This window comes from Colletes gigas, unplaced genomic scaffold (assembly GCF_013123115.1).
Source record: "Colletes gigas isolate AHSC1104 unplaced genomic scaffold, ASM1312311v1 Colletes_gigas_Sc00004, whole genome shotgun sequence".
NCBI classification, from domain to species: Eukaryota; Metazoa; Arthropoda; class Insecta; order Hymenoptera; family Colletidae; genus Colletes; species Colletes gigas.
This window is the reverse complement of record NW_025106633.1, coordinates 6,813,211-6,823,574: the sequence shown is the minus strand read 5'-3', so window position 1 is coordinate 6,823,574 and position 10,364 is coordinate 6,813,211. Positions and strand designations below refer to the sequence as shown.

The window sequence follows — 10,364 nt, the reverse complement described above, 5'->3', positions numbered from 1 at the left end:
AAAAACTCTCTCGAAAAGATCAATTTTTTATCAACCCAATAGAAACTTATCTCCCCCATTATTAGCTTGCTAACTAAATTTCTGACGCTACTTTGAATATCCGATAGCCTCAAAAATTGGAAATATCGAGCCCATGCAAAATTAATCACGATATTTTGTATACAATTTCGTTCAAAAGTGTTATAACCATACATAAAAAGATTTGAACTCATGGAACCAGCTCTCAGCTTGTTTTTCCACTGAATTTCCAGGCAAATAAAAAATCCTCCGAAAAGATCGTAGTTAATTTTGCAGGAATCTTATGGAAACAGCGAATGTTGGCCTGGCGTAAGAACGATGATCGCACGGAGGCTGTTGGCCTGTAACCAGAATGATCCGAAGATCTTGGAAGCATTGTTATCTACCCCGTGGCAGCCACGCGTTTACCAAAGGCCGTGACTCGGAATTATCAATCCTCTGAACCGTAGAAAATGACCCAAGAGAGAACGTCCTTGCGTGCAATAGTACTCGAGATGGTTTCATTCAAGCACCCTCGACGATACGGAGAATATCGAGGGGGCTAGTCCTTTACCTTTCGTTCGTTGCAATTTTCATTTAACCCTCCAGTGGATTGTTCCATGTTTAAAAATTGTTCGATATATGTCGATGTAATTATTTGATAATTTATGTAATACTCCATTATTTTTTAAACCCTTTAAGGGGTAAGACCGTGAGACTGTAAAAACCTGAAATAAAGCGCTTTTTTTTTGATGGATGGAAAAAGTAAGAGGATAATAATATTCAAGAAGATTAGTAAGTCGTTAAAAATAGTGCAAAATGACGACGTTGGGAAAAAACACACAGTGCAACTGACGCAAATTTGTATCTGGAAAAGAACAAAAAATTTTCTCTTAATCTACATGAGTATAGCTAGAGAAATACTTAGGGGATTTTTGAAACATTAATTTTTGTGTGATTGGCGAGCATTTGAAGTAGAAAATTCAATTTTGTACAAAAAAAGGAGCAATCATTTGTCACTAAATATTGTAAAAATTAATTTATCGAAGATCCCCTATGTATTTCTCTAGCTATACTCATGTAGATTAAGAGAAAATTTTTTATTTTTTTCAATTACACTCAAATTCAAAAGCATCATCATTTTGCACTATTTTGTAATAAACATATTTTTTTTTAACACTTAACGACATGATTAATAACATTCTTGATTATTATTATCTTCTTACTCTTCCATCCATCAAAAAAAAAAACCGCTTTATCTCAGGTTTTTACAGTGGTCTAACCCTTTAAGGTTGATTTCCATTAACCAATTTGGTAAAAATTAACATCGAGTAAAATAATCCAGTCGAGATCGAGAGTCCGCTTAATAAATCCAAATTGATTATAAAGACAATCAAATATTAAATATAGTGGAAGTCTGAATTTTGTTTATATCTTCCTTGGTGGTTCCATCGCGTATTTGCGACAACAATAAAACTCTCGAAATCGTCAAATCCTCCGTTAGTTCATTGTTTTTTAAATGCTTCAAAGTTGATTTCCATTTACCAATTTGGTAAAAATTAACATCGAGAGTTCGCTCAAGGGTTAGACCAGAGAATCTTATCTCTTATCCAGAGGTTATCGTATTTTCCTTTCAATTCTTCCAGTCTACTCCTCGCCCCCTTTTTACGCTACGATGCTTCCACTGTTTCGCCACCCACGAATCCTTCCCCCCTTTCAGAGCATGTGTCGTCGTGGGAAAATGGGGGGTTTCGGGTTGCAAGAACAACTCTACTCAGTGCTGGTTCTGGGGTAAGTGTCAAGAGGTCAAGCTTAGTGTTCTTACCAGAAGGCACCCTTGCCTTCCCCAGATCCTCAAGGAACAGAGTTCCTATTCTTTAAAGAAAGGCAACGTGTCGGGTCGCTTGCCTTTTTCTAACATACCTACGTTTACTTTCGACAAGCAATCCTACCTAACCCAGACCTAACCAAGACCTTTTTTTTTGTTAACGCGGAGGAAATCTTCAAAAAGACACCCTGGCTTTGGGATGCCAGGATAGTGTGGGATTCTTATCCACTAAAACCTCCGCGGTGGCCTTCCTTGGACGTATAGAGGAGAGCTCTGGGAACTGTCGATCCATCCAGTGCCCCTTCACGCCAATGCTCTTGCCCATCTCGGGATCTACCCACTCTTCTCTCTAACAGGTGTCGCACGGACCACTCGTGCTTCGCCCCCTTCCCTGATCGCTTATGTGCAACAGCTACCCAAGCCCCCATAACTTGGGCAGCCCGCGATCCGCGATGATCGCCATCCCCGATGAGGCCCAATGCCGCGTCATCGAAGATGGGGATGAAGGCGCTCTCGCTCACCCAACGCAAGTGAGCAGGATGCTCAGGGGTCGGGAGGCGCCACCGGCCTGTTCCTCCCCCTCCATCTGCCCCTTCCAACTCTTCCTCTGCGATGAGGATCTCCTCTACTCTCTCTTTCTCTTTCCGCGGCCTTCTTCTAGACCTAACCAAGACCTAACCCAGACCTAACCCAGCCATCGATGGGCATCTGGATTGTGTCCTTGCAACCATCCCTCTTAAGTCCCTATCATAAATCGTTTGAAAACGAAATATCGTCGAGCTAATTGTCCTCGAGGTTAAAAATAAGCCGTTGCTAACAGGGTGTTGGCCGTCAGAGGTCCAAAAGTGAAGATCGCGAAAGTTCTTTCGGGATGGATTCGACGAGCGGGGGTAGTTGGATAACCAGTATGGGGGCGTAGAAGCGGTATTCGTCGAGCGAACGCCATTAAGATTACGACACGAGGGATAGCCGCGGAAGAATGAGAGATACCGGACGAGGGGGGTAGCGCGTTTCGAGGTCAGAGGGAACGCGAAACTCTCCAAGAATTCTCGACGCGCGGACTAGGAGCGGGGCTTTATTAAACCGCCTTTTATCACGTTCCAGAAACGGAGCCGAGTCTGTCGTCGTTCCCAGCCTCTTCCATTGCCCGCGTAAATGTCGAGGAAACGCTATCGATCGACGAACCAAGGCCGAACGGGAAGCACCAGTCTTCGACCAAGTCCGTTTCGTCCACCAGGATCCACGTTCGGCACCAGGGGTGAGTAAAATCCACTTTGAACCCACGATCAAACTTGTAATCTACGTAAATAGCGTCTAAACTTGGTCTGCAATCCGATCTTTATTTAAACGTACAATTTTTAGCCACGTTAGATTGCAAAGTTTACTAATTTTCGTCTGCACCGGGTTGTCTCAAAATCGGAGCTCTCTAATTGCTTACTTTCTAGGGAATAATTTCGAGGGTATTTGTTTCTCGAAATCGAATCTTGGCTAGCATAATTAACAGCTGGTCCGAAGCTGGAGATACGGCCGCGAATCGAACCGTTACTTACCACCTGTGGAGTCGAACGAGAAAGCGATATAGAAATTCCAGGCAGGAAGCCGGTTCACTTGTTGATATTAGGAAACTCTAGGGAAAACGCACGAGGTGCAACTTGTTGCTAACGCGGACCGTTTCGTCGATTCTCCAATTCACGTTGCAGGTCTCGCCTCGAAATTCAGGAACACCTGTAGAATCCTCTGGCAAATGGAGCTCGATGGGGACCATAAGCAACCGCAGGACCACACCCAGGCCGAATTTTATTCGCGACCAACGAATGAAAAATGTTTGGATCGAGTGGTCGCGTCGATCTTAACTCTGTAACTATAATACCAAAAGCGCCAATAGGCGTCTGCGTTGCCTTTTCGCGTTTTGCATCAAAATCGTCCGTGGTAAAAGGGTTAAATCGATTCTTGCGCGGGAATCGAAGGTTCTCTCGCGGCGATCGTCGGGAACGAAGGTATCGAGGGTGGAGAAAAACCGTGAAAAATATCCATCAACGGGATAGAGGGAGAGGAAGGATCCTGACCTGTCCACGGCAGACACTCCTCCATCACGGTATACCCATCTTCCGTGTAATTAATTCGAGGAGGTACGGATGGATCGCGAAGGGGAAGATTGCCTCCAGTGGCATCGGCCACTTACCAGCTCTCCTCCTCCTCCCACGACTCGCCATCTTCTTTTCCACGGTTTCGTTCCGTGTATGGTCGGTCAGTAGCGATTATACAGGGTGTTCGGCCACCCCTGAGAAAAATTTACATGAGCAATTCTATAGAGGTTAAAACAAGACGAAAATCAAGAATATTTGTTGATGGAGGCTTCATTCAAAAATTATTAACAATTAAATTCAAACATTTCAAATCGTTCTGGAAAAATTATTTTCGGCTGCGGGGGTCAGTTGCAATCATTTTTGGTCATTAGACATACCCTCGAATTCCTATCCATTTTCGAGAAAAAAAATCGTGCAGGTGCTGGAATTTTTCGGTGAGAAAAAATTTTTCAAATTGTTCTAAAAAAAATATTTTCGGTTGCGGAGGTCGATTATAATCATTTTTGGTCATTAGACATACCCTCGAAATCCTAGGCACTTTCGAGAAAAAAATTCTTTACCGAGAATACAATGTCTGATCAATGTCTGATTCCCCTGAAATTGCATGCGTATGTTTAAAATGTCATAACTTCTGAACGGATTGGAGGATTTTAATGTTTCAAAGCGCAAACAACGCGTATTTTAGTGGAGAATGTGTAGAAATTCTAACAATATTGAAAAAGTTGTTCCTTGACACCGTAAATTGAGAAAAACCCCCCTAAAACTGGTTCAATTTTCAAACAGCCATAACTCCTACAATAATACAGGTATCTCATTGAAATTTTTTCCTGAAGCGGAGGCCATGGGTACCTACAAAAAACTATTAGACAACTTTTCTGTAGAGCGTTAAACAAATTTATTAAAAATGGAAAACAAATTTTTAAGAAAAATCGACAGGGGGTAGCTGCTGAAATTTTTCAGCGAAATTGAAAAGATTCAAATCGTTCTGAAAAAATTATTTTCAGTTGCAAGGATCAATAGCAATCATTTTTGGTGAATAGATATAACCCCGATATCCTACGCAGTTTCGAGAAAAAAATTCAAAAGATGCCTAAATTTTCGGCAAAAAAAAATTTTTTCAAATCGTTCCAAAAAAATTATTTTCGGTTGCGGGAGTTGATTACAATCATTTTTAGTCATTACACATACCCCCGAAATCCTACACACTTTCTAGAAAAAAATTCGAGAAGTTTTGAAATTTTTCGACGGAAAAAAAAATTTCGAATTGTTTTGGAAAAATTATTTTCGATTGCGGGGGTCAATTACAATAACTTTTGGTGAATAGACATACCCCCGAAATCTTGCGCATTTTCGAGAAAAAAATTCCGTACGAGCGGAACTTTAAACATTAATAACTTTTTAACGAAATCTCAGCCGAGAAATTGATATTCTTGATTTTCGTCTTATTTTGGCATCTAGAATCCCTCATTAAAATTTTTTCCAAATATTTGCGTTTTCACCAGACCTGGTACCATTTAGTGTTCCCATTTGGGACGTTTTCTATTAATAATATACAGAATGCACTTAATATGCATAAATATAAGAAATACGCGTGATACGAATTATTGTATTTACGTTTTGGAACGTTCCAAATCGATTCCCTCTTATATCGTCACGAACCCTAAAGACACTTTGAGAGAATTCGCTGTGTCGACTGTCCGAATCTTCCAAAAGAGAAACGACACTAGGGATTCGAGAGAGAACGACTAAGAGATTACAGAAAAACTCACTCGACTCAGAATCTCCGAATAATCCGGGGGACACGTGACTTGCAATAGATAGAAACGCCCATAAGTTTCTTCCAAGAAGCTTTCATCGATTGAAATTCGAACGATTTTTTTATGTATTTGTCTCGTTGAATATCGGAACACCCTGTATAAATTCTACCAGAAAATTTCGAATATCCGTAAAAGACGAGGACCAAAACGCCCGGACGTGATCATCGATAGGGAGGCCAATAGCGTTCCACGGATGCAGCCTCGAGCTGATAACGAGCAAAGTAAACGGCCCCGCGACAAGATGGCCGACTCTGATCGGGAGAATTGCCCTCGTCGAACGTGAACGTGGTTTTCCATCTTCGAGCCAATGCTCGCGAAAAAACGCTGTCTCGCGACTATAGTCGTTCCCAACTATTTTGGTCGATCGTAGACAATCTCCCTTTTATCCTGTCGCAGCGAGCCTGGGCATTTTGTCAATACGCGAGGGTCGATCGACGATCGAGACCTGTAATTTATTTTCGTCCTCGCCCAATATCCCGTAACGAACGTAACCAAAATGTTTGGCTCGGAGACCGGACGAAAGACCAAAAAGAAAATGGAACGCGCTCGGGAAAGAAAATCGATGCCCATCCGGAGCGGTGAATTACATCGAAATCCTTTTTCTCTGCTACTCAGCTTCCTTTCGCGTATTCCCCGCACGAGCCAACTTTGCGTCGGTCAACGTCTTTCTCCCCTTGCACTTCCTAAGAAGACGAAAATTATTGCGTTTTTATTAAATCGTAACTCTCGCCACATTTAGTTTCAACTCTCACAATTGACAGCGTTAGAGTTTAATTTTATTCTGAATCAATAAGGTTGGATTTGACAGTGAAATAGGAAAAAGAGTCTGGAATAGTGTTTCTCAAATTTCTTTTGGTATTTCATGTCCCGAGTTTTATTTGTTAACACTTTACCGACCGGTAGTCTATTAATCGACTTTTTACCGACTAACGCATTACCGACCGGTAGCTTATCAATCGGTTGTCATGAAAATAAAAAATATCACTAGATTTAATTAAAGAGAACGATATAGTAACCACTGTCCTCAAAGTTTCATTTAACACTTTACCGACCGGTAGCGGTTGATTAATCGGCTATCGGTCGGTAAGCGTTGGTCGGTAAAAAAGTTGATTAATACGCTATCGGTCGGTAAGTGTTGGCCGGTAAAAAAGTCGATTAATAGGCTATAGGTCGGTAATGTGTTAACATTCCTATAAGTTCAAGAAAAAGTAGATATATAATCTGGGGTCAATCGGTACCGGTCGGTAAAGTGTTAAAATAGTTGGCGACTTCTTGATTAAACACCTGCTGTTTCCCGTGTGAGGGAACAAACACTTTTCTATGTTTTGGTAATTTTATCAAATTCGATAGTTGGATCACAGACGAGGTATACGAATTGACCTTTCACCTTATGGACTTTTCTAGCCTAATCTTACTGCCATACCAATCTCACAATTCGGAGATGATTTTAGCACAGACATTGTATACAAATTGACCTTTCACCTTATGGACCTTCCTGGCCCAATCTGACTGCCATACCGACCTGAAAATTGAGAGCTGCTTTTAGCGCCCTCTTCTCATGGGTGGCGGGTCAGTTGACAAACTATTTACTGAATTAGTATTGATGAGCAGACAGCTGTAGTGCATCATAATTGGAACAAATTAAAATTCATTTTTTAATCTGTCGGTAACGTTGCAAATGACACGAAAATGGTAATGGGGGTTCGTGACCCCATAAAAACGAGTCGTAAAGAAACACTGGGTGAAAGATCTACTCGTACACCTCGTTTGTGCACGAACTTTCGTACCCTATCCTAACTTTCGTCCGTGATCAAAGTTCATTGCACGAAGTAGACTTCCTGGACGCTCCAGTAGATGTCTCCAATCGGTAGTCGGTACGTGCGTCGTAGATCTCTTAGATCCCTACCGACGTTCGGTGTCAGCGGTTCGCGAAACCAGTGGTCTTCATTTTATCCCAGTTTTTTTTTTTTAATATCGTCTTAAAACAACTCGAATCAAATGTGAAAAGAATCGCGTAGGAAAAATCGTTCTTTGGTATTTCCATTAACGGGTAACAAGTGACCGGAAGCGACCAGTTGCATCGAGCGATGTCAGCGTCAGAGGAATACGTGTGTTTGCTCTCCGCGGAAGAGAAGGCGTACATGGCGGCGCATTTGAACGAAACCGACGACATTAGACCCGTTAAAATTGCCGAACTTCGAGAATACATTATGGAGAACGATGATCTACGCGCGCCTATCGGTATTTGTCGTTCGACCAACTTCCGTCTCTTTCGTTTCCCTTTATTTTTGCTCCTGGAACAAAGACTCCTTGAACAAAGATCTTGTTTTCACAGACGACTTCTCTATTCTGCGTTTTCTGCGAGCCAGCAAGTTCAACGTAGAGAAAGCAAAGTGCAAGCTACGAAATTATTATAAACAGAGGTCAAACCTGCCGGAATGGTACAGCAACAGGGATCCATTTCTGCCGCAGTTGCAAGAACTCTTTGATATCGGGTAATAACAGTATTTCAATTTACGTGCGTCGAATTGCGTGCGCCAACCTCGACTGAACAATTGCATGTATCGTTATCTGTGACTTGGATTCGCGGTCACGTTTCGGATTTGGACACTTTCCCGGGGGTACGAGATCACGTTGACGCCGATAGCGTATCAGCGTCCGATAAGTTTCGACTCCATTCAAAATAAATGGACATTGATATTGCTTTGGTTTCAACGCGACGTCGAGAACGTTTTACGACTTCCATTGTGTTGATTCATGAAACAATTTTATTAACTGTTCTTTCATCAACAATTAAAAACATAAGTATCCTCATATTCAAATATATTTACAAATACATCGTTCGATTTCGAAATATTTCATTACTCGATCACGTTGACGATACTCGAAATACATCGATATCGCGATATATCGATACGTTAACCCCTTAGCTTACAATGGCGTCTCACAGGCCAAACCTAGGTGTCGCTTTTGGCACGCACAGTTGGAAATTAAGGGGTTAACCTGGTCGAAGAGGATGTGAGTTAGGTCTGGGTCCTGTTGATACAAAAAAAAATATATAAAGTCAGGTTAGGTCTGGGTTACGTCTTCATAGGGAATTTCTGCTTTCTGCGTACGATTTTCAGGGTATTCGTACCTTTGAGGAAGCTAGATAACGAGGGAAGAATGGTCGTGATAATACGCGCCGCCGTGCACACCCCCTCGAAACACAAAATGGCCGACATGCTGAAGGTAAGAAGACGATCGAATCCAAAGGGGCGTTCCGCGATTATTTTCCATATATTCAACAAAAGAAAACGTGCTCCTCTCGAGACTAATTGTTAATAGATATTATAATAGGATAGCAAAAATAATTAAGTTCTTTTTTTTTTTGTGGGGAAAATTTTCACCTCGTTGGTTACCTACTAAAAACCCCACGGTGACCCTTCCGTACGATTTGGGAGGATACCGGGGAATCCCTCGAAGCACACTTCCGGTATCCTCCGTGAGTAATTAAGAGGCTTGCATGTTTTGCGCCAGGCGTCGTTGATGGTGTTGGATTTGGCGTTGAGGGACCACGAGTCGGTCACCATTCACGGTATAACGGCCATTTTGGACATCGCCGGGATGAGCTACGAGCACGTGCTCCAATTGCCGCCGAGCGTGATTAAGAATTTGGTCCACGCGTGGCAAGGCTGCTATCCCGTCAGAATTTACTCGTTAGACTTCATCAACGCTCACAGGCTGATAAACACCGTGCTCAACATCTTCAGGAGCTTCATGAACGCCAAGCTGAAGCAGAGGGTGCACATTCACTCTCGCGGTAAATTGAAACTGTACGAAACTCTGCCGATCGACATTCTGCCGGAGGAATATGGCGGCACCAATGGCACTCTGAAGGAATTGAGCGGTACGTCTTCTGTACAGAGGCCAACCCTGGGAAAATTTTAATGGGGGATTCTAGAGACCAAAATAAGACGAAAATGAAGAATAGCAATTTGTTGACCGAGGCTTCGTTAACAAGTTATTAACGTTTAAAGTTGCCCCTGTAGAACGACAATCTCCGAACAGCTGTTGGTGGTTCTCAGTCGGTACGAGGAATTCTACTTACCGACTTATCGACGTTACAGTTTTGTGAGTGAGAACCACTAGCAACTTTAAACGTTAATAACTTTTTAACAAAGCCTTCATCAACAAATCACTATTCTTGATTTTCGTCTTATTTTGGTCTCTGGAATCTCCCATTAAAATTTTTCCCCAGGCCAATTTTTTGATGGCCAAACATTCTGTATATTTCTTAGAGAATTTCTTTGTACTCGTACTAAACGAAGGAGACAAAGGTGACTGCCTCGATAGATGTACACGGACGGATAATTAATTCCGTAGGTTTGATTGGCTTACAGAGTATTGGAAGCGGGCGGTGGAGGAGAACAGTGAGTGGTTCGCCGAGGAGGAAAAGTACAAATTGACATTGATTAAGTAACTAGATTGATTCTAATTTGCGATAACGAGCAATTGCATATGCAGTTGTTCGAGCACTCGCGACGAACTGGTACGCGATGGGCGTCGAAATATTTTGTACGTTTTTTTGTCAAAGTTTTTTTTTATACAAGAAAATTACAAGGAAAATAGAAATGTACACTGTTTCTGTATTTT

General features: G+C 42.0%; 2 protein-coding genes across 4 annotated transcripts in view; both read left to right on the top strand.

Annotated features, from left to right (window-relative positions):
* LOC122405482 (E3 ubiquitin-protein ligase RMND5A) overlaps window positions 1-3,609 on the top strand; it is a 33,161-nt gene extending 29,552 nt beyond the window's left edge. For 2 of the 3 annotated variants that reach the window (XR_006259774.1, XR_006259772.1), the window contains 2 exons: window positions 2,930-3,083; window positions 3,271-3,609. The gene's annotated coding sequence lies outside the window, so the exon portion shown is untranslated. The remainder of the gene's footprint in view (window positions 1-2,929; window positions 3,084-3,270) is intronic. The other variant, XR_006259773.1, reaches the window with a different exon arrangement.
* Window positions 3,610-7,608: 3,999 nt separating this feature from the next.
* On the top strand, window positions 7,609-10,337 carry LOC122405484 (retinol-binding protein pinta-like). Its single transcript, XM_043410273.1, has 5 exons — window positions 7,609-7,970; window positions 8,065-8,224; window positions 8,855-8,960; window positions 9,249-9,618; window positions 10,112-10,337. The coding sequence occupies exons 1-5, from the start codon at window positions 7,817-7,819 to the stop codon at window positions 10,189-10,191; spliced, it is 870 nt and encodes a 289-aa protein (XP_043266208.1). The 5' UTR covers window positions 7,609-7,816; the 3' UTR covers window positions 10,192-10,337.
* Window positions 10,338-10,364: the final 27 nt, after the last annotated feature.

Coding starts and splice junctions, on each gene's coding strand:
- LOC122405484 (XM_043410273.1), top strand. CDS start 7,817: ATGTCAGCGTCAGAGGAATACGTGTGTTTGCTCTCCGCGGAAGAGAAG. Junction 7,971..8,064: donor TGATCTACGCGCGCCTATCG/GTATTTGTCGTT, acceptor TTGTTTTCACAG/ACGACTTCTCTATTCTGCGT. Junction 8,225..8,854: donor CAAGAACTCTTTGATATCGG/GTAATAACAGTA, acceptor TACGATTTTCAG/GGTATTCGTACCTTTGAGGA.